The following is a 24262-nucleotide window of genomic DNA, read 5'->3' on the forward strand; positions in this document are numbered from 1 at the left end:
AACTGAGAAAGCTTCGCTGCCACACTTTCACCAAGCTTCACCAGATTTCTCCTTGTCATGTTTGGGCTTGCACATTCTCAGCATCCAGCAACTGGACGCCAGATTCCAATCTAAGCCCAGAAGTCTGCTGTCCCCTCGATAGTAAAAGATGATTTCAAAGGACTTGGAGAAGGCCTGCATTTGATCCAGGTGTCTGAACAAGATGAAGCTAATGGAGGAAGACACTCACCTGCTCCATCTGCGATGTCAGGTCCAGATGTGGAGCAGAAGAGGACGTCTGTGTGGTCGATGATGAATTCCACCACGGCCAACTGCGTCTGCAGTTCCGTGCAGGCAGCTCTCCCGCTGGCGCAGGCAGACTCGCTCTGCTGTGATCTGTAGAAAAGGCAGGTTTTAGAAGTCATTTATCCAAGATCGCTTCCCCGGGTCTGAACTGTTGCAGCCCAAAGCTGTCAAACTGGGCTCCAGAGACTTCCGCAGTAGGCAATCAGTGATGCCACTGAAAAAGTTCTCCTGGCTGATCAACGACACACCAGTCCCATCTAAACAAGAGAGCAGCAATGCTCAGCTAAAAATTGTGCCCGTGGGGGTTGGAGAACAGTCCAGGCTCCTGCTCTGCTGTCAGCCACTCACTGCACATTTTACAGGAGAAGAGCACATGTGGTGCAGAAGAAGGGAGGATTGCTTTATTCTACTGGAGAACAGATGTAAGCGTTGTGTTGAAATGGAAAAAGAAGTTTACCTTAGGAGGTTTGGAGCCCACACAATGGCTAAGTTCTTAGAGTGCATGTTGGTGACAGAGCTGTTCGCAGACAGACAGGCCAAGTGTCTCATCAGATACGCCAGGGTCCTGGGAAACAAGAGAGGCAAATGTTCAGCACCAGCCAGCACGCCATGCTGCGACTCACAAAGCAAACCTCAATTCACACTAGTTGTTATTACTGCTACTGATGCTGAAGATGAAGTAGACCCAACTTGACCAAGTGCCACGCTGCAGCACCCAGCACCAGCACAGCACAGCCACAGCCATCAGCTGCACCAAGCCTGCCCCCGTGCCCAGGACCTGACCCAATAAATTAACCCTGTAAATTAAACCCGTGTAGCCTTCAACCGCTTCAACATACCCAGGCATCGTGTTGCTCACGTGAGACAAAGCCTGGAATCGCACCAATGCCCTCTGAAGTGCAGCAGGGCTGAGCTCAGCAGGCTGAGGGCAGCACTGACCTGTAGTGAGGAGCGGGCAGCTGCTGGATGGTGTCCCGCATTCTGACCAGCCGCTCCTCCTCCGTAGTGGCACCAACAGCATCCTGGAAAAGGGCAGAAAGGGATTGAGACACAAATCAGGAGAGATACCTGCCGCAGGGTCGGGAACCATGGGCACAGCGCGCTGCTGGTCAGCACGGAGAAAGTTTTTAGGCCTCCCCAGAGGCATCTGGCAAACATAGCGGCACGCAGCTGGTGCCACCACGGCCAAGGAGTCCAAGCACCGGGCCGGTTTACAGCCTGGTTGGGCAGCTCAGCTCCTCGCAGGGGGCATTCATCTCCAAGTACACTTGGCTATTAATCCCATTCCTGTTCCAGAAAGAATTGGGGAATAGCAAAAAACAAACAAACAACACATGAATTCTCGCAAAGCATTGTGAATATGGAAATAACCACCTCCTGGGGCCACCAGAAGTGGCATCAGCACGATGCAGGATGTGGCAAAGACATGCGAGTAAACCCCATGGGGCTAACAGAAGAAGGGCCTCAGAGCTGGGGCACTGCTGCAGCCATCTCCCAAGAGGCCCAGCGAAGAGGGAAAGGAAAGGCGTTGCCTCGTGCTTACCGAGAACTTGTCGTACAGCTGGTCGGTCAGCAGGGGGGTCGGGAGCTCCCTGAAGTACGTTTTGCAGAGGGAGCTCGCGCTGTGAACGTCGCGGACGGTTAGCTCAGGAACCTGCTCAGACTCAAATTCCTGGCTGCAGAGAAGGACACGAAAGCGGTTGAGAAAGAGGAAAGCAAGTCAAAAGCCACACCCAATGCAATCAAGAATCAGAAGGGCTTCCTGATGTACTGGAGAACACAAACACTCGGCCACCAGCACCACGTCAGCCGTGCTGGATGGGATGTTCCCAAAGGAGACCTTTTCTCTGTGCTAAGGCATTGCCCGCAGGCCTCTGAACGCCCGCAACAGGGCACGTGCCCCTGCTGGCAGCTGTGTCTGTCAGTCCCAGCGCTCTTACCGCAGTCTCTGGACGTTGGACGCCACGCCGGACAGGCGGTATATCCCCTGCACCACGCCATGCTGCTCGATGAACTCGGCGCAGCTCTGGAGGACCTGGGGGACTAAAGAACACGTGCCGGCGGTTACTGGAGCTCCTCAGTCAAGTCCTGGCCCAGGCTGCGCTCCCATCACATCCCATCCACTAAGCCCAGCCGGGCTTGGCTGAAGCAAATACAAACGTGCTTGTCTCTTGGGAGCATTAGCCTCACTTCATCTTTCAGCCATCAACTCCCATTCCCCGTTTCTCCACTGGTATCAACCTGCCCCTTGCTAGATACCATCTCCCTTTCATCGTTAGGTTCTGAAACAGGGAAGCTCTCAGGAATGGGCTGTCCCTTACCATCACGACCAGAGTGAAGAAGATGCTCTCCCAGGTCACGGCCAAACACCCTCTCCTTCTCCACCTCCTGCTCTTTCCGTTGCTTTGGGCGGGCCTTCACCACGGAACGAAGGAAGGTGAGGAGCTTGCCGCGCTTCTTTGGCACTGCACAACAAAAGGAAGAAACCAGTTCATCTCAGGTTTGGCTCCGTTGGACGAGGCCGAGCACAACACATTCTACAGAGCACCTCAAAACGGGAAGAACATGATGAGCAAGTGCGTACCAAAATGGATTTTTCCCATCCCTGGAGGAGTCCAAGGCCAGACTGGATGGGGCCCTGGGCAGCCTGGTCCAGTCCCACATTAAACGTGGAGCTTGGTTGGCAGCCCAGCTTGAGGCAAGGGGGCTTGGAGCTTGATGATCCTCGAGCTGCCTTCCATGCCAAGCCATTCTACAAGGATTCTAGGATTTCCCCAACTCCAGTCATAAAACACAGGAGGACTGGGCCAAATCTCTGCACGTTCTGATGGAGTTGAATGCACTCCTCTTGCTTAGCTTGCTCAACTTGGGCATTAAGGACCCTCTTGAAAAGCCACGTTCTGATCAAGCGTGTCACTAGCACAACCAGACCTCTATCTGTCCACCAGGGACGCTGGCTGTTCTCAGCCTCGTACTGACTTGCAGGAGAACTGCCTTTGCCTTCCCTCATTCTCACTGCCTACAAAACACCAGCCATACGCCCCGTGCTATGCATGAAGGATCATCAGCACAGAGGATAAGGTGGGAAGGATAAGGGAGGTATTAAACACGGAACACACCCGAAAAAAGACTCCATTTTGCTTCCCTGCACCATCAAATGTATCATCGTACCTGGCTTTGGCACTGAATTGATGAGACTCTCTGGGATTTTTCCGTTAATGAGCTCCACACACTCACCAGGGAAAAATCCAACCTGTAACAAGAAGAAGAAGAGACGTGCAATACTGAAGGCAGCGTTTCTCAGGCCTGAACTGTTCAAACATCACATTTTCCTCATCACGTGCCTGCCGGATGCTCCGTAAGACAATCCAACCAAAAAATGGCCTGCTTAAAATTAATAATTATTCCAAATTGGCAGGCAAATATCCATAAAACTGTGTATGGAGCGGGGAAAGGACAAGTATGCTATGCACCCCTAAATCTCAAGCGTGCCCGAAGGGAAAGACTTCATACAGAAGCTATATATTATGATAGATTGATGCAGCTAGATCTGAGTTAGCACAGCCTATGAACTTTCTGCTTGCTGACCGAGATGCAGCTGCCATCCCCAGCTCTGAGCTACCCAGCGTTCTGCAGCCAGCAGCAGCAGCAAGCGCGCAGAGGCTCTGTTACCCTGCCTCATCTCAGCTGACAGGCAGCGACTTCCTAAAAGACGCTGACTTCACCTTCTGCATGGGTGCAAGCACAAGAGCTCAGAGACACTGAAACACGTGTCCTAGCTGCTGCATTTCCAAAGGTGCGGTTCAGTGGCCGTGACCTGATGCATGCTGTGAGGGCTCTTCTTTCTAAGTTAACTGAGGAGGCAGTTTCCTACAAAGACAAACTTCCAGCTCTGGCCCAAGCCCACAGCAAAAGGGAAAGTCCTCTGACACCAGCACAGGGAAACCATTTTCCATGTGGAGCCATGCTGTGCAGGCAGGGCAGCTCTAAGCTGAGATTCCTGCCTCGACCGAAGTTGCGCTCTCACGTCTGAAGCTTGGGCCTACCTGAAAGCCGTGCTTGCCTCTCCAGCGGGGGCTCAGCTCCTGAGGCGGCATCTCGATGACGCACACGAGGTCTCCCACCTGCAAGAGATTGCAACGTCAATCCCAGCTTCAGCATGGCTGGGAGGAAAGCGCAGCTCAAATGACTGCATTCTTCTGCACTGCCCAATATCGTCAAGCTTGAGAGCCATTGCACCAGTGCAGCTCTTCAGGCATTGGCAGTCGTACAACTGAACGTGCAAGTAGAAGAGCCACTCCAATACACAACATACAGAATTCAGCTGTTCAGTATGAAATGGTTCTCAGAAGCAGCAGGCTCTTTGCCAAAGGGAGAGCTCCAATTAAACCGCAGGCATAAGTCAGCGGAACAGAGCCTGAACAGATCTGCACACTCCATACACTGCTCTGCCATTGCTCAGAGACCAGGCTACCACACTGGGCAGTAGCTCTTGGATCAGAAGATTCCAATGCCAAATAGAGCCATAGTTTAGAGATGGCTGAACTCCTCCCTGCATCCAACCCAGTGCAAGTCTAACCTGGAGTCGCATCTTCTGAGCTTCACCTCACCAAACATTCGGAAGGTGTCTGAGAATATTCCTGATAGCTTCACATGTTATACTCTTCTGTACAGGACAACAAGGAACGCCCTTAACTGCTTACCTCCAAGGAGAGTTCACCCGGTGCCTGGGCAACGTATCTCTTAATAACGTGGGCAGCAGCAATAGCTGGGATATTAAGAGATGACTCCTCACGGACCAGCAGGGGCTTCCCGTTGTTCTCAGCCTGAAACAGAGAGCACAGGCCATGGTGAGGAGCTGAGGGCAAACGAGGAGGATTTCAGGCTGAGGAGCATGTCAGCAGAGAAAGCTGCAGGAAGTGCACTCCGTCCTTATCATGGGCACACAAGAAGGAACGGCAAGGCTAAGAACATGCCCGCAGCAAGGAAAGAAAGCCTTGAAGGCAGCTTTTCAGTGACACCGATAGAGCCGCAAGGATTCGCTCTCTTGAAAAGCAGGAGAGCACATCTGCAGCTCACTCTGCTGGCTCAAATCAGGGAACAAAGACCAATCAGAGCTCCACACTCTACCTCCATCCGTGTCATGCCAGGCTCACAGCTGATCTCGCTGCACGCGATGCCCATCACAGCAGGCACGACAAGCTGGAATGAAAAGAAACACGCTCATATTTTCTCTCTTCACACACCACACTATTGAGAGACTTCTTCAGAACTACCCTTGGCTATCCTCTGGCACAGGCGGGTGCTCTAGAAGCAACCACTCTGTTCACTCCGTTCAAATGGGACAGCCCATTAGGCAGCATTTGACCAAGCGGCTGTCCCTCTGCTAGCAGATGGGGACTGGCACAAAGCAGCAGATGCATTCGCCCAGGGCGCTCTGACAGCGCAGCAGCAGGGCAGTGAGAGGAATCATTGCTGCAGGTGCATCTGCTCCCCGGCCACGGCTCCCAGCAGCCTCACCACCGGCACCTGCTGCAGCCCCGCACATCAAGGATTTCCTCTGCTTGCATCTCTGCTGTGCACCCTACAGCTGCCGCGCACACTCACGCTGCCCAGGCATGCGTGCTTGTGACCTTGGGTCACACTGTGCAGCTCGGCACAAACTGGGCCTAGGACCCTTTGCCTAAGGGATTGCTTTCCTTCAGACCAGCTGGTCACAGCACCACACACAGCATCCTCCACAGGACCGAGCTGCAGGGGAAGGGAAATAACCCACACGGGACCAGTGTCCCATCAAAGCTGGGTGAGGCTGTGTTACCAAACATGGTGCGACACAGTGCTGGTCAACCACGTGGGGGGACAAAGCGTGGCACGTACCTGGCAGGAGATCAGAACAAGGTAGACAATTCCTTGAACTCGCAGCTGTTTCTTGTCACTTTGCTCTGTGCTTCCACGAGCGAAAGCTGCACCAAGGGAGCGGGTAGAGGAGAGAGAAGGAACAGGTCTGTGAGCTTCCACAATGCAGCAAAGACAACAAGGGAAAAGCCATGGGACAAATGCCATCTTTGTGGATCGCTTGGGAATGCAGGTGCTGGCTGAAAGTTACGTCTGATGGACAAGAGTAAGCAGTACGAGCTGCTAGGAGCTCCACCAGCCAGCAGTTTTCAACACCCGTCCATCCCACGCTGTCTCAGCTTACCTACAAGATGCTGCACAAGACGGGGTGAAAACGAAGGCACTCAGTCGCTGCACAAGGGCAACAAGCGAGCTACTCACGCAGAGCTCAAGCGCTCCAATGAAGGGACGCAGCACGCACTGCTCCTCCCCTCATTCCAGCCTCTTGTGACATCACTAAGGGCCACCAGGCTGCTCCGCCATGACGACAGGGTGGGGAGGCAAGACCATGTCACACGACCAGAAGATTCCAACACCACACCCAACATTCTAGAATCAGCGGGCCGTTGGAATTCTACCTCAGCCCAATCCTGCACAAGCTGTCATGCGGTTGTCATGACCACAGCGCAGGACCCAGCGCTTGCTCCTGTGCAGCCTCGTACGGCTGGCCTCAGGCCGTCCCTCTGCAGGGCCTTCCTGCCCTCGGGCAGATGGACATTGCTTCCCAACAGCGTACCTTGCAGCGCAGGGCCTATGTACAATCCACACTGCAGTCCTATAGATCTGTATCAAGCTATCTATACCTAGACACACAGTCACCACTACCATCTTCTTTCTGAGTCTTGAGGTACACCATTCAGCGGTTTCATTGCCATCAAACAACCCCACTGACGACACACTGCTGACACAACGTCCTTGCAAACACAGCAGCAACTCCTGGCACCGATAGCTCCGGGTACAACAAGCACAGGGCTCTGGGTTGCTTTGGATGCAGTTGCAGCATGGATCTGAGGGCTTTGTGGAAGGGGATATATTGCAAATTGCACCGACGTTTTCAGACCATTTCTCTTTCGGCATGGTCCCAGCACCTGGCATGCTGATCATCATCCTGAATATACATTTTGTCAAAGTTCTACAACTAATGAAATAGTTCCTTACCAAACGCAATCTGATCACTCTTCTGGCCATATTTAGTTCCAGCTACCGCTTCCTGCGGGTGGCACCAATAGCGCTGCATCACTTATAGCTCTCTGCTCTTACAGTTCTCATGCTGTCTGGGCAGTCCTCGTGGCCTCACAACTCTCTCATGCCACACGTGCCACATTCTGAGGCACAGAAGATATATCGCGCTACTTCAAAACGCCTTTTTTTTTTTTTTTTTTTTTTTGTAATATAATGATACTAGGGATAATCATCTGGAGCTAGAGCAATATGAAAAAATTCCCTTTAGTTCAACCATAAGTCTGTCCCATGGACACCAGTAGAGCTCTAAGAATACGCAGGGTGGACATGGATGGCAGCTACCATAACAGTAAGCAATGAAAAATGAGGTGGTGAGCCACGCTGTGTCATTGCATCTGCGGGCAGGGATTTCTCCTTGGACTGAGCAGAGTGCAGATGTCGCCTGAGAAAAGAACTTAGGATCATTCAGGAAAAGCAAATGAGTTGAGTAATTAATTGAAGAAACTCACGTTCTAAAGGTACTTAGAAGGAGAGAGTATTTCCCAACAGAATGGGTTTAACTGTCTATTCCCTGTTTTGCTAGACAGGTCTACTCTATGGATGCTTAGACTGACCTGAGAGGGCATGCTTCAGCACACCCCACAATTTCCAGTTTCCACATCATCCAGGCAGCGCAAGTGCGGTGTACGTCTCCCTTGGCACAGACATCAAGCTTTTCTTCCTGTGCAATCAACTAATTATGACGGGGGAAGGGGACAGTACAGGCCTCACAAGAGAAGAGCCTGGCGGAACGATTTTAGAGCTGGGAGTCAGGCAAATGACTCGGCTCAAGTGCACCTATACCAATGCACGCAGCATGAGCAACAAGCAGGAGGAACTGGAAGCCATTGTGCACCAGGCTAACTACGATCTAGCTGCTGTTACTGAAACATGGTGGGACTGCTCCCATGACTGGCGCGTTGAGATTGATGGCTATAAGCTCTGCAGAAGGGATAGACAAGGAAGGAAGCCAGAATATTCATCAATACTGAATTGATCCTGCAATTCAGGAACCTCACAAGCAACCTTGTGAAAAAAGAGTCTTAAAAAAAAAAAAAAAAAAGAAAAGAAAAAGGAGAAAAAGGTAATCAGCATACCAGCAGCTGTTCTTCTTTAAACCATGGTTCCCAAGCATACTGCAATTGGACAAGCTATAGCTTATCACATCAAAAGCCATCTAGAAGATTCAGTTATTGGTACTGGCCATGTCGGCATTCGCTCACTGTAAGCATCTGCAGGACAAGTCTGTGGACCGAATGACCTTGTGCACCCATCCTTCTGTCTCAGCTGCAAGAATAATCCTCACTCCCAGCCATTTCCAGTTTTCTTTCTTACAAAAGATGAAAGATATAAAGAAGCTCTTCATTCAAAAGTTACTTGATTATACAAACAACTAAATTCCAGCCTGCTTTAATCCAAAGTGCCATCTAGTTTGCATACAGAGAACTAGGGTGCATATAGGAAAGAACGCAAGCACACTCTAGTTTTCAATGGCCAGAATATCATAATAAACACATAGAAAAACAGCCTTTACTCTGGAGGCTTGTATGGCAAAGCCAATTGTTTGGACCAGCTCATTAATATACTATATCTAGTTTGTCAATTCCAGCTACGTATTTTATATGTCATTATGATCAATGATTGTGGAAGCCCAAAGGGCAATCTCTCATTTTCAACAGACCTCCTTTTTGACAGAGATGGAATTTATTACATTTAAAATTCACCGCTCCTCTTTGTTTGCAACACTGTCCTCTGACAAACTCCTCAACACAATCAGCTCAAGTCTTCTACCTGAATTTCTGGGATGACTGTGACAAGTATTCCTTCACGATGCTCAGATGTGCACTGTCTCCCATGAGCATCTTGCTGGACGCAGCATGCTGCAGCATCTTTGCAACAGAGCCAAGATTTCTTCATTGATCTGCAGTCAGCTGCCCTCCAGCTGAAAGATCCATTAGGTCAAATGCATCCGGTGCCACCATGGCTGGATTCACGTAGCGGTGATAGAGTAAGTTGCCAACAATCTAGGACAAGTTGAGGAGAGAAAAAAACACGTGGAAAACCAATGGCACAGACCTCCACTGAGTTTTACTGACACTACTCCGAGTGAGTTCTGACCAATTACTTTCCTGTGAGCTGTGGGCCCCGTTCCAGATGCAGGGTCTACTGCGCTGCCTTTAATAAGCACATGCTGTCCCAAAGAATCTTAGTTTCACACTGTCACATAGATACATACACTAAATAAATGCACAACTGTGCATTTAATCCAGAAGTAAGAAACTCAGAAGTACCGAAGATGAGCGGTATTTGACATTTCAAAAGAAGTCCAATTCACCAGCTAAGTGAGCAGCAATGAACGCCGAGGCCCCAAAGATAAAGACAGCCCGTTATCCACGTGCTCATCCATCTACTTCTAACCCGTATTGGACATTTGCCTGCAGTAATTCCCACAACAAAAAGGCATTGGCCCAGCACGCTGACATGCAGCAAAAGTTCCCACGCCACATGCTTCAGTATTTCCTGGTGTTTCACATCAATCTGTGCAGAACCAAGTCACAGAATCTGGGCTTCTCCTGCTTCACGTGCGATTTGAATGCACAGAAGAGATCAGAGGTGTGAAGAAATGGCAAAAACAGAAAGAAGAAGCTTCGCCATTGCTAAGCTGACCCAGAAATTAACTGCTTTCAGAGAGGTCATGGTTTTGACAGCTGTTTCAGCTCTTGCTCTACTATCCCAGGTGACGGCACATGGTCACAACAGACAAAACTGTTCACTACCAGTCATAAGAAACACATTTGTGAGAGAAATCATACTGATAATAGTAAAACATGTAGTAGGAAGACAAGAACAGTACACTGTAGGAGTAGTTTTAGGCCCTAATGCATCTACAGGCAGTCACCGCACGCAGCTGCAGTTCAGAGTGCGGCATGGGCCGTGACATTGTTTCCACAAGGATTAATAAAAACTGCAGCTTTCCACCTACATTTACAGATGGAAAAAATGAATTCACCTGCACAGAAAGAATCGATGCCTCAGAACGGGAAAGCACGGAACCAGAAGAGAGAAGAAAACGGCATTCAGATTGGGAATTACTTCGTAATGAAGCGGAGACAGAAAAGCTTAAAGAGACTGGGGCAAGTAATATCAAAGCCACTCTTTGTTTTATTAAGAAGAAGAGCACTCACAGACAGAAAGACCTTCAAAATAACAAACGCCAGGACAATCCCAATGAAAGCCACAATGCTGTGCTCATTTGGAAGCATTTACTACTAACATCCTTTTCGTTCTCTAAAGTACGGAAATGTACAACACAAAACTGCCCACACCTCATGAAAGATGACACCGTATACTTTGTTGCAGCTACTGTAATGCCCTAGAATATTGTAAGGGAAGTGAGAAGAGTAGAATTCTGCACACGGGCCTTTTCAACTTGGCACTGTCTCTTTAAAAAAAGAGCAACTGACTCAGATAACACCAGCAAAACCAAGGTGCACCATTCAGCAGCAAGAGCATCCCAAAGCCAAGAAACCTAGGGGGCACAATGCCCAAGATATTAAAAGCAAAAGGAAAAGCAATAGGGTGACTTCTTCTGAACGCTGTATTATGTCTCCTTTGACAAACATGTATCCAGCAATAACAACAAATAGCCTGTCTACTTAAACTGCAGCTTTGAAACTTCTCTGCACACGTACACCCAACAAACAACACTGAGATGCATCTGCTGCAGTCAGCGTGGCAGACAATGATTCACAGAGCTGCTCAGCTCCTTACCTTCAGAAGCTCATCCTCGCCAGCATCAGGAAACTTGTCATGCCGGGAGTCTTTCAGTACCTTGGCGATGAAACGCATCCCGTAACTTCGAAGGAAATAAAAGGCAAGTGAGAATTCCTCACGGATGAACCCACTATTAACTGCTGCAGGATAACGCGGTGACACACCAGACTTACGGGATTTGGTCAGCTGAACAACGATGGCAGACAGGAACTTGTCTGTCACTGCCTTCACATCTCGGATTGAGGCATCCAGGTGCGTCCTCACCTCACCGTGATTAAGAGCTTGTTCAGGTGCAACATCGTACGGCAACTTGCTATTTGGAAAAGTCAGATGTGAAGGTGAGCACTCCTCAGCCTAATATACTTTTGTCAGTGCCAGGCAGAATTTTTGGCTTGACACACAAACAGATCCACGCTCACCTGGCTGCAAAGAGCTGCACGCTTTCACTTTCATTAGAATGCTAGCACTGAAAGAGCAAAGGACTTCTCACGTCCTCTGCTGTCCCTGCAGCAGTCGCTGTGAGAACAGGCCCAGCTAACTCTGAACTGTATCTTTCTGTACCACATGCAGACACGCTCTCTAGAGTCAAGAAGGTCACCTGCGATACGCAGTAGTACCTCAGGTCGCAAATAAATCAGTGAAAACACAAGCTGCACATTGCAGTGTTAAGATAGTAACTCACGCAGCGTGCTGCGCTGGGACAGTTGTCTTTTACTTCATAGCATTGCTTTTCCACCACTTCCCTTGAAGTGCCTTAAAAACAAAACAAATACAACCAACAACAGAATCCTCAAAATCTGGTCAACATCAAGCACTGGAAGAAACACAGAACTCTGACTGGGGACGGATGGGAGCCCATCAAGAGTTTATAGACACAGATTAAAGGGAGGACAGGGACAGATGACGTAGCGGGGGATCTACAGGCCAACCAACCAGGATGACCACGTGGATGAAACCTTCTCATGGGCAGACAGGAACAGCTGCATGCTGTGATTCTATGAACACGGCCTGTGTTGACAAGGACCACAATGCTCATCTCGTTCCAACCCCCCGCTGCGTGGCAGGTTCACCAACCAGCAGCCCAGGCTGCCCAGAGCCACATCCAGCCAGGCCTTGAACGCCTCCAGGGATGGGGCATCCACAGCCTCCTTGGGCAGCCTGCCCGAGTTGTGGGCAGAGATTGGCTTGGTAGAGTAAGAGCTACGGTATCTGTATCTATGAGTTAACACAGAAGAAATGCTTTGGGGCTTTTCTTGGCCTATCTCTTCATGAGATTCACTTCTAATAGGCTCAACACCCCTGTCACAAGATGATCTTTATACCTTTCAGAAGAAAGCCATCTCGAGCTGATGGAAAAAAGCTGGTATCCATTGGACAGATGCATGCAATGAATCCAGGGATGGTTTGGAACGATTAACAGAGCAATGCAAAGCAGCTGAGCAACTTTCAGAAAAAAACAGTAGCAACAGCTTCCATACCCGGCCTCACCATTCTGAGATCCCATCTGGTTCACCCAGCACTTGTAAATATCCACTGGATCCGTTCTGACGTTGAGCGATTCGTCCTCATTTATTTCCTTCACAACTGGGGCCAAGATCTGCCTCAGTGCGTTCTCACCACGGGCACCACGGTTGAAAGAGCGCATCTCAAAAATACAGAGGAAACAAAGGGAGTTCTACACAGGCACAACTATTTTCTTTCAGTATTTCAACAAGTAAGCAATCAGCAACAAAAGCCATTCACAGCATGCCGCTATGGGAAATCCAGCAGCAGAGAATAAAGCATAGACATGCACTTTCCTGAACTACTACTCCAAGAAAAGATAATAATAATTAAACAAACCTTTTAGGTGTTACCTGTTGGAGGGCACATACCATCCTCATACTTAAAAGCATCAAAAAAGGCATGACTGCCTCCAACATTACATGTATTTGCTATTCCTAGCAAGTTGTGAAGCTCCGTATCAGCCAGAAGTCATAAACACCAAACTCCTAAGTGGCAATCAACTCAATTATGCCGACAGACAGCCAGAATCCTTAAGCCTGACAGCCAGTAAAAAACCCAAACCAGACAGCATCTGATTTTCAGCCTCCTCATCAGTTTTGGAAAACAGTGACCTTCGCGTCAGCTTCACTCTGGCCTGTAAAGCCCAAGCTCGCAGTCTGTGCCAAGTCCTTCTTACTAGACAGCAGAGAACTTAGATGGGAATGAATCTTAGGAAAGCACTGCAGTAGATCAAAAATAGTGCCTCCCTGAGCAAGAAAGCACTGGCTAAAGAAAAATGGCTTTAATCCTAAAGAACAAAGGTAATTCCTCCTCCTTCCAGGTTACAGAAAGGACTGACGTGAAACAGCATGAGCAGAAGGCAGGGACAGGTCAGCATTATCAGCTAATGAGCACGGGACATCACACAACAACAGCTGCAATTTTAGCAGCGGCCCAAACTCAGGCAACAGCAAGGCTGTGTCCTATGCTACAACGTACTTGATCTCTTCCTGCAATGCTGTTTGCAACAGCCGCAACAGCAGAGATTCCTCTCTCTGACTGGATGCGTAGTTATGCAGCGTGAAGATGGCTGAATCCATGAACTCTGTGGGTTTGTTTTGAGGCATCTGCAAAAGCAGCTTGGCCAAGTACGTTGGAGTAGTCTAAAACAAGAAGAAAAAGTACTTAGTGCAAGTGTATAATCAATGACTATTAAGATGTTGTCATTATGAAATAAACAAGAGAGTTTGACAAAGCAGACTAAGCTAACAAAAGGAGAATAAATAGAAGGCTTACCCCTATCCTGGGCTCACTTACAAAACTCCAGCAGAGCAGATCTCCAGACGAGATCCTTCCCCACTGGTAGCCAGCTCTTAAACAGGTCTAGGAGGGCTGTAGCCTGGCTGCACCCCTTCCAGCAGCACAGCTGCATTGCCTTCACCTGTGCTCCTCTGCCTGACTCACTGCTCGCCTCAGGTGATCAATCAGAGGTTCAGGCCATGACTCAGCAGTTCCCATACAGCACGTGTCCACAAAAGCCAACACCACAAAGACAGACAGCGCCTCAACACTGCAGAGCATTTAAGCACAGACTGTTCCAATACACGTAAGCATCTATGACAAGAGCAGTGAATGAAAAGCTGCATACCTCAAGTAGAAAAGATGCTGATAGGCTTCCAGCTTTTCCCTCTCCTCTTTGCTCCAAGCTTTCAAACCTCCCTTTTGCTCGTTCAGCGTCATCACGTCACAGAGCTGTTCCTTGTTCTCCTTGCTAAGATTTTTGCTATGAGAAACAACATCCTGCAAAGAACACAGAGGGACAGATTCCACATTTAAATAACACGCAATATGGGAAAAAGCTGCATGATAGCACTTCCTTTTGTGTGGATAAGGCAGTCAAGGTACATCAGGAGATCATGAAGTGAAACATTATCTGTTACAGCAGCGATTTCTGACTTGTCCCCACATTCCAGAATTGGTTGAGAACCTACAAGGACTAAGAGCAGGGACTACTGTCACAGCTGGTAGCGTTCTGAAGATGCTTGAAAATGCCTTTCTTTCTCAACTGTGCTTGAAGCCCCAAGCCCTGCTTCCATTTTGCTGACTCCCTGCCTCCACTGCTCTGATAACTATGATACTTTTTGCTGCCAGCATCAGCCCAAGAGCTGGAGCCTCCTTTGGAACTGAACTTCACTGCTGCCATGGTTCAGATTTTACACAAGGTCAAGCCTAGCGCCACGCTATTCAGGACCAAAGGAAAAGGTGACTGTAACTTCAGCTTGAGTTAAAAAAAGGCACCGCTGTATCAGCAACGTTGTTCTTGTGTGCAATCAATCGTCAGCAAAGTGACAGAGGGGGCTTCCATCAGCCAACCAACACCAAGCAGCCTGAGCACATTTCCTGCTCCAAAATCACCTCCCCCTTCTGATACAGCACACAGAACGTGAGAAGAAATTGAGGTGTGCGAGTCCATGACTCACGTAACCACAAGTGAACAGACAAACAGTTCTCTCAGCCTTCAAGCATTCCATCTATTGCTTTCCCTTGGTCCCGAGTGGGCTTTTTTCTGGTGCTTTGTTTTTAAAACACTTGAAGCCTTGATGTTTCTTCTGCAGTTCTCTTTCTAGGGATACATAGTAATAAGTGGAACAGTTAGGAACTTACTGGGAGGAAAACCTGTAACTCTGGGGGAAATATTTCCCACTGCATCTGAGTAAGTGAGATCCAGGCTCAGAAGGTCCTCATGCTAACTGCCATTGGCCTCAATTCACTCTGCTCATCTCCCAGCACTGCATTTCCTACCTGCAGTGTCATTCTGCTCTTCACTAGCCGTCCAATCTTGAGGTCCATGAGATTGAGGTCATTTTCAAGCTGTTCTCATAGCTCTCTTCCTGTTGTAGATCTCACTAACAGTATTTTTCTGCAAATAGAGATTCAAAGCATATTAGCTTTATTCTTTTGGCCACACTTACTGAGGGTTTTGTAGTCTTCTCCTGCTTTGTTTCCTCGGATAAAAGCTTGAGCTTTTCTAACGTCAGTTATCTAGAATGGGAAAAAAAAAACAGCCACTTATACTTGTTAAGGGCAGAGTAAAAAAAAAAAAGTGTCAGACACTGAATTCATTTCACAATCTCTTACGTGGTCTCTGAAATATTGCAGGTGATCTCTGTAACGCCTTCTGCCTTGATACATCCTGGCCAGTGACTGAATCTATAGGAAAGAATCCCAAAGCAGGGCAGATAAAAGTCTTCTCCACAAATATTGCTACCAAAAATGTTGAAGAAAAAAAAAAAAAAAAAAACCCAAAACCATAGCATTTGCTACCTTCACTTCTTTGTCCTTGTGTGCTCATCAGTAATCCAAATGGATTTGATTTGCTTTCCTCTGTTTATAGCCACGCCACTGGGACTGAAAACACACACAAGAAAAAAGGCGACTTTTCAAAGTGAAGAGCAGTAATTTACTACTCTATGCTTCTTTCTGCTGCTCAGTTTCCACTTCCCTTTGGCTGAATAAAATGTAACAGAGACATGCTCATCTTACAAGACATGCCGTAAGAGATATGCAGTGAAGCCTTAACTATTTCTTCCACCACCAGCTGTCGTTGTGAGGGACTTAGCAGCACCCCCCACCAAGGGCAAAACACAGCTAGAGAACAAATGACTAAAACTAAACAACCAAAAGCACCATCCATTGCACAATTCTCAATGCCATCTTCAATTCTCCAAACCCACGGACTAATGGGAAGAGGGAGAGAAGTAATTTATACATAGTGATTCCCAGGGAGAAGGAAAAGCCTTCCAATACTTTGCAAAATGAAGATAATTGTGTGTGGCAACTGCTTGACTTGAACAAAACCAGTCAGTAAGCGTGCGTGTGGAGAGCAACTGACAAGTACAAGCTTCTAACAGAATCAGTGATGCATGCAAGTGATGGCTGGAACTTGCTTCTTCAAAAACCTCATTCTGGAGTTGAATTCCTGACAGACAAGACAGCCTCGACAACGTGCCTGAAGCTTCACCATCAGGTTCTCTTTGGCCAGCCACAACTGCTCTCGCTCGTATGCTGCCGTGACTCCAGATACAGTGCTCTAGATTAGTGTTATGGTAGGAAGAAGAGCCAGGAAGAGAAAAGGGAGATGCAAAAATGACATGTTACACAGCGGCTTCTGTGTTCTGCTCAAGAGAAACTTACAAGTTGCTTTTCGGTGAGCAGCAGCACCACCGTCTTGTTCTGGTGATCAACGTGTGCACATTCTCCACAATAGGACAGAGAGGTGCTGACGTGCAAAGTAGACAGTGAGCAGTGAAATAAGATACAAAGCTTGCTAACTTTACTACTGTGGGAAACATTACTTCTGAAAGTTGCAATAAGGCCTGAAATAGGGGCAACTTCAACTTCAGAGGAAAAGAGCACGTACTTTACCTGCATCTCCTCCCGTGACAGCTGTGTGTCATTCTGCACAAATTCCGTCGGCTCATCCCATCCTCCCTCTCTGGTCCTCACGTTATGATAATGATGACAGCCTCCTCTCACCCAGTGTTTCACCCGTTCACTGCCACTGCCTCCTGAAAGCAGAAATGCTGCTATGTTGAAAGCAAACACGTGTCTATCTTCCTCACATACAAATACTACAAGAAGGAAAAGCATGGAGAGGGCCCTTCCTCCAAGCAATAGAAGGAAGGCCGCAGATTCCAACAAACCACCACAAGAACTACCTAAGCACAATATATTCTACAAGTGGGGAATATTTCACTGCTACCTTTTTCATTTCCTTCCTACCTTTTTTTTCTTTCCTTTAACAAAGACTTCAGTTTACAAGGCAGCCTCAATTTCCTATAACATGAGATTCTAACAAGATACCCAGAACGCAAGACTGCTCCTCACATTTCTCCCCCTCTGCTTTCCATTCTACAGGCAATCATCTTGAATTTACTGCACTAGCTGGTAGCTATTGGGGTTCACCTGTGGCCACTTTTCTCCTTTCGACTTCTGCCAACTCTCGCTGGTATGTCTCTGCACACTCTGCAGCGACTCCGTACAGCCCCACATCTGGTGAGCACAAGGCACTCAAGGTAGGGCTGGTATCTCCGTGACCGACTGCTGCATTCACGGCCAGAATGCCTAAGGAAACTTCAACAACAGGAGAGGGCAGGTTACCTGCGCAGTCAGGAGCTCAGTGGCTCACAACAGACTTAAGAGAGCAAGGCACTGTGCCAGTGTACACAAATACTTTCCTGTAGTTATGCACAAAAGTACTGATTAAAAAAAGACAACTTGGTGTACAACAACCTTTTCAGTACAGTGTGCATCTGTGTATGGCACAGTGTCTGACAGCGCTTTTTTTTGTGCTCTTAGTCCTACCATGGTGCTGATTTATCAACAGTACTTCTCTACAACCTTTTATCCATTCACTCAGCTGTACTCTGACAACAGCTGTAGTCCAGGCAGCTTCTTCTTGCAGAGCCCTGCTACAGCAGACAACTGACTCAAAAAGCACCTTTCCAGTGACTGCACCGTTCCTAGCAAGAATAGCAACCTGAACACAGAACAGGTTATCAACAAGAACAAGATGAGGAAAGAGCTAACCCAGGGCTACTCCAGAACTCTGTTGCAAACACAGTACAAAATCAACCACAGGTATCTCACCGAAGCAGTAAACACGAGACACAGTCATTTTCAGCACTGAGCAAATGTCTGTTCGCACACACAGAGGTAGAAGGGTATCAGAACATCTTATTCAGGCTCAAAGAAACAGACTTTAATCCTGCTTTTGACCAAATGTTCTTTGGCACAGTCCACCTGCCAACTGCACTGATTTGTGTTGTTATCTGCACTTAGTGCAAAAAAAATAAAATAAAATAAAAAGTACTTTGAGAAATACTTCATAGAATTCAGGCAACAGTACAACACAAATGAAAGCTAAGATGCACCACAACTGTGCACATGAACATCCTCTATTGGGTTGACTACCCAACCACAGACAGACACAGTGATCTGCTAATGTCAAACACTCGGACAGACATTCAATAGGTATCTCTGCCTAGGATGTAACACAGTCACAAGCACAACTGAAATGACATATCCTTCCAAAAAGATTTAAAGAATTGAAGTTTAAAGGCTGTGACATTCATTGTTGAAAGAAAAAACTTCTACACCTACCTGAAGCAAACACTTGTATTTTAATTTCCTTTGCATGTGTACATTTCTTGCTCGAGCCAAGGCACAGCTGTTTCATCCTGAGTGTCCTGAAGAGAATATGATGAGGAAAGCATTCGCAGCATGAGGAAAAGAGTGTCACTGGTTGTGCAAAACAAAACCACCACCTCTGAGCAATTGCAGTTTCAAGGGATACAGGAAGCACTTCAATGTCTTTCTAATCAATTTCAACACAAGGCCATAACGGACATTTGTTACTAGCAGAAGCAACTACAGCATTACCAGGCCAAAACTCATCTCAGGACAAGGAACTCCCACCAAGAGTTCCAGCAGTGGTATCACTCCAACAAACATCAAGATATCCCAACGCCAAGCAATCTGCACTGCTCAGTCCTAAAGCTGTATCTGCCAATAGGACGTGCCTTTCCAAGGAGCCCAAAAAAGAAAATCATGGAACAATTTAAGATGGAAAGGGACCTCTGAGCTCATCTGGTACAACCCCCTTGCTCCAGCAGGGACACCGAGAGCACATTATCCAGGACAGACCAGATCCAGATGGCTTCTGAACAACTCCAAAGAAAAGACTCCAGTCCCTCTCTGGTCGACCTCCGCTACTGCTCAGTTACCTCCACTGCAAAGTGCTGCCTGACGTTTAGATGGAACCTCTCGAACCCCAGTTTGTACTCAATGCCTCTTGTCCTCAACTGCATCCTCACTTCCAGCTTTCACATTCACTGAAGGGATTCCCACCAAGCCCTCTCATCTCTGGACTAAAGAGTCTCCTCCCCCTCAGCTTTCCTCTCTGGAGAGCTGTTCCAGTCCCTCAGGCACCTCAGTGGCCCTATGCTGGCCTATCTCCAGTACACTCATGTCTCCTGTCTGGGGGGGCAGGGCAGAACTGGACACAGTACACGAGCAGCCTCACCAGTGCCAAGTGCAAGGATCACCTCTCTACTGAAGCCTTCCAGGCAGCACGAGCACACTGCCCACTCACAGCCACCTGGCTGTCTGCCTACCAGCACTCCTAGCACTTTTCCTGAAAAGCTTTGTTCCGCTGAGGTGGACACAAACAGAGACTAACAAGAGTCCTTTCCCAGTACCAGGCTGCAAGGAGTTGTTCAGGGAAACTTCATGAAGTGGAAATGCACATACAGGAGCAGCACCAAAAGCTGAGGGGGAACTAACACAACAGCAGGCTGCTCTTGTCCCGTCCACTAAGCTTTGCAGATTTCTGTACCAGCAAATCAAAAAGCACTGCATGTACTGGGGGTAAATACAAATGTACAACAGTAAAAGCATCTCTCAAGTCTCTCTTTTAACAGACCATTTGCTGTGGAGTACTGACCACACTGTATCTTATGTTTTGGCTGAAGAAACTCATTAAATAATGTTACACGCCGAAATTGTCCAAGAGACAAGTGTTTAGCAAACCCCAAAATACACATAATGAACAATAGTCCAGCAGCTGCCAAGCACAGCTCCTCCACCCCCACTGTTGCTTCCTGGGGGTTACTATGGAAGGAGATCTGAAGAAGCAATTGCCATCCCTCCAACAACCCCTGATGATTAATAATCACCCTGCACAAAGAGCCACTATATTCCAGCATGAAGAGTTCTGTGGCAGGACTGACAATTGACATTTCCTTACATACCCTCCACGTTACCACTGCTTTGGATTGAAACCTACATCCCTTTAACAAGTCTTATCGGAATGTCCAAGGAGTCCCATGACTGCTTCAGCAATGTAGAAATTCCTGTTGGGAAGGGTGGCAGACTTAGAAGAACAAACTCTTGCACTGCCATCTCTACCAGCACAGTCATCAATCCCAGGACTGTCAAAGCCGTCTGATCTTTCCCGTGCATTTACTGTCACAGTCCCCCAGCAGGGACACGCGCTGTCACACACTGCAGGGTTAACACTTCTCTCACTGCTCATCACGTGAGAAATCGCATCATACGCCAGATCCCCTGCCTTGTGCTGAACTGCAATCCCTCTCAGTCCCAAGCTACACAAGTCACCAGCTAGTAAGCACGTTGACTCAGGACAGCAACTGTTCTACCCACAGTGCTGGTCTGTACCACGATCTCACCATCTCTGAAATTGCTGCCACGTTGCAGGGAGGAGCCCCACATTGAACATATGCCTCAATGAGGTAATTTCACGTCAACTGAAGTCACCAATCCAGCCTGGCAGAAGCTTACGTGCACACCAAGAACAACTCCTTATTTCATTCTCACTCAGTAGGAGGAAATGCTTCAGCAAAAATGGGTTCCTGAGGAACAAGAACCCTTTCAGGGCCACTGAGGAAGCTGCTCAGTGATCTTCATCACCAGCGCAGTTTTCGGACACTGCCATCGTGAAGGTTTACACTTAGTCAAAAAAAACAAAGCAAACAAACATACTAAAAAACACCCATGTTGAACACAATATCATCTCAGTCTCTATGCTAAAATCCCTGCTGGAATTAGAACAATGAGCTCCACAACTGAAAAGATAGTACAAAAAGAAATTAAACACGCTTAGGCAACTGAAAGGAAGCACATCTGCTACTTCTGTGTAAGCATAAGGAAATAAAATAGCATCCCACTCATCTGTTAAAAAAAAAAAATCAGTAGCATGTACACCACAGAATCACAGGGTTGGAAGGGACCTCAAGGATCACGAATCCCCAACCCCCTGCCCGAGGCAGGGCAACCAAACACCACCCATACAGCGTTTCATCTTCCTTCCTAAGCCAGTAAGGTGAGATCATTCTTCCTCTCTCCATTTTCACCTGTACATACAGACCAGTTACACAAAGAGGCAACTCCATCTAAGTCAGGAGAAGTCCTGGGCTACCACAACAGACAACCACCATGCACAAAATGCATAGCATCTGCAGTGTCACCTAGCGAGTGACAGGCATTCATACACATCTTGCTAGAAGCATATATTTTGTTTTCTATTTTCCCCTCCTTCTGAACAAATTCATCACCTAACAAGTTTTTTTTCCTATTTCTCAAACCTCATTTTTGCTTTATGTAACTACACCTATGGATACATTTAACAAATAGCACTAAGAAAAGGAGACTGAACGAGACTTGCATTTGGAAATTCACAGCTATTAGGATAAACACTGCCTTCTTATAAAAACAAATGACACTGAACACATCTCCCCATATCTCCAAAAAGAAGGTACGTCTGCCACTCTGGACGTACGATTAGCTAGAGCAATCCATCTCCAGCAGTTCATATCTTGAAGCCCATCTCTGTAGTTCACCAAGATTCACGTGTTATGCCTGCATCTCTCTTTCCTTCATACAGACAGATCCAAACTGGCCAGGTAACATCAGCTGATAGCATGCAGCGTTCACCCTTTCATTTCCAGATCTGTTTCCCAGCTTTTCTCCCAACATCAGGAATGCCCTCAGTACACAGATGCAAAGGCTTCTTGACAGGTACTTTTAACTACACCCACCTGTGCTTTCTCTCTCTTAGCCCGAAGCAGTGTGCCCTGATAATGCTGACCTACCTGTGGGGTTACACCCTCCAGGTTTGCTGCAGGAATCTGTAAGGCTTGCAGAGTTTTTCTGGTGTCTCCTTCATCCAGCGCCTCGCTGATAAGCCCAACAGCCAAAACTCCTACAGAGAAAGGGATAGAAGAAGAAATACAAGATCCAATCCTTTACCATCATCACAAAACTGTGCTTTGGAAGAAAAGTGCTGTTAGTGCTAAACCAAATACCCGCTGAGAATAGCAACATTTTCATAGCAATCATTTTCTACTAGCAAAGAAAGCAAGACCACTTCTCCACCTTCAAGAAGCCACACATTTTTGGACACAGTAATAAATAAAGGAAAAAGGAGAAAAAAGATCCCTCGAGGAGACCACATGAATGGACACATGAATGAGTTCTTCAACACGTAGCTCAAATCCACTAGAAGGGAATTATCAAAACCTCAATGGCCAGGGCTAGTAAGTTACAAGCTTGCAAGAATCCTTCAGAATCAGGCTCTTCACACCAAGCTATAGCTTTGCACAGAACGCCATTCAAAAATACACTGCCTTCACTTCTGAAATACCAGGATTTATTGGATGCATGTACTAGGAGCTGTATTACAACAGATAACAGTGGGTGCTGCCAGGGACAGCGAGGACTACAGCTCAACTAACTGAAAACAGACATAAATAGATAGCTTACAGTTAGCTAAATGTGAACAAAGCCTGAGTCACACATGCCAAACCTACAGCAAATCACAAAGTAATCTGGGTTGGAATGGACACCCAGAGATCGTGTGATGCAACGTATATTGAATATTCAATTGTTGCTTGCTGAAAGAAGCAACAGTTCAAATCACAGTTGGAGAGTTTACAACAAAGATCTTTCAGAAGAAAGCAAGGAGCTCAGAGTGGATGCAACTTGGGTTAAAACACCCAAAGACTGCAGCTTTTTCTTCTGCACGCAGTAGGAGAATCACAGAGTGGAACGTTTTATAGCAGGCACTGCATTTGGACAGAGCAAAGATTAAGGAACAATACACGCTAGGGACACCACAGGAACCAGGATTGCTAAGAAGACCGTACGACTGCTGTGAAAAAGCACCATGTCAAGGACCATTTAACTAACTATGCTTTCTTTAATGACAAGGTCACCTCTGTATTTCACCTAGAAAAGCCCGTTGAGGGCTTTTTGGATTTCAGTCAACTTTTCAGCACCGTTTCTCACAGAATCCTGGACAAAACATCCAACATACGACTAGACAACAATACAATGCAGTGGGTGAATGAGTGGCTGATGGGTCAGGCCCAAAAAGCCACAGTAAACGAGGTCACATCACTCTGGCAGTCAGTCACTCCAGGGGTTCCCCAGGGCTCTATTTTAGGGCCAGCTTTCTTGAATGCTTTCATAAAGACTTGGATGTAAGACTAGAAGGTGTTACGAGCAAGCTGACTGACAACACTAAACTGGGAGCAACTGCTGAATCTGTGGAGGGTGAAGAGGCCTTGCATAGAGATCCTGAGAAATTAGAGAGCTGAGCAATCACCAACTGCAAGAAATTGAGTACGAGCAAGTGACAGATTCTGCACCTGGGAAAGGGCAACCCTGGCTATACACACAGACTAAGGGGGGAGATGCTGGAGAGCAGCCACGATGAAAGAGATTGGAGGGTCCTGGTTGACAGTAAGTTGAATACGAGTCAACAGTGTTCCCACGTAGCCAGGAGGGCCAACAGTATTCTGGAGTGCATCAAGCACAGCACTACTAGCAGGTCAAGAGAAGGGGACTGTCCCACCCTACTCTGCATTGTTATGGCCTCATCCTGAGTACGGTGTACAGTTTGGGTCACCCCAGTAGGAAAAGGACATAAAACTATTAGAAAGTGTCCAAAGGATAGCTACAAAGATGGCGTAGGGTCTAGAGGGGAACACATACGAAGAGCAGCTGAAGTCCTCAGTCCAGA

General features: G+C 47.5%; 1 protein-coding gene and 2 long non-coding RNA genes across 5 annotated transcripts in view; all 3 read right to left on the bottom strand.

The window, feature by feature from the left end:
- Nucleotides 1-24262, bottom strand: part of LOC128077826 (rho GTPase-activating protein 32-like) — a 96256-nt gene that overhangs the window by 14845 nt on the left and 57149 nt on the right. The window contains exon 13 of the mRNA XM_052677384.1: nucleotides 230-375. Coding sequence (XP_052533344.1) covers nucleotides 230-375 — 146 coding nt within the window. The remainder of the gene's footprint in view (nucleotides 1-229; nucleotides 376-24262) is intronic.
- LOC128077735 (uncharacterized) lies at nucleotides 6082-14547 on the bottom strand. Of its 3 annotated transcripts, XR_008205151.1 has the most exons (9): nucleotides 14309-14547; nucleotides 13978-14230; nucleotides 13660-13823; nucleotides 12654-12820; nucleotides 11858-11928; nucleotides 11349-11488; nucleotides 11173-11257; nucleotides 7977-9425; nucleotides 6082-6248 (listed from the first exon to the last, which is right to left on the bottom strand). It is a non-coding gene; the product is annotated as an uncharacterized LOC128077735 (long non-coding RNA). The 3 variants fall into 3 exon arrangements; XR_008205152.1 differs by lacking the exon at nucleotides 7977-9425 and having other exon boundaries at nucleotides 6088-6248; nucleotides 11349-11928; nucleotides 14309-14544; XR_008205153.1 differs by lacking the exons at nucleotides 7977-9425; nucleotides 11173-11257; nucleotides 11349-11488; nucleotides 11858-11928 and having other exon boundaries at nucleotides 6127-6248; nucleotides 14309-14539.
- Nucleotides 16587-17721, bottom strand: LOC128077739 (uncharacterized). The gene is made up of 3 exons (XR_008205160.1): nucleotides 17626-17721; nucleotides 17086-17228; nucleotides 16587-16750 (listed from the first exon to the last, which is right to left on the bottom strand). It is a non-coding gene; the product is annotated as an uncharacterized LOC128077739 (long non-coding RNA).

Source organism: Tympanuchus pallidicinctus, unplaced genomic scaffold (genome assembly GCF_026119805.1).
Source record: "Tympanuchus pallidicinctus isolate F22 unplaced genomic scaffold, pur_lepc_1.0 scaffold16, whole genome shotgun sequence".
In the NCBI taxonomy this organism is placed as follows: domain Eukaryota; kingdom Metazoa; phylum Chordata; class Aves; order Galliformes; family Phasianidae; genus Tympanuchus; species Tympanuchus pallidicinctus.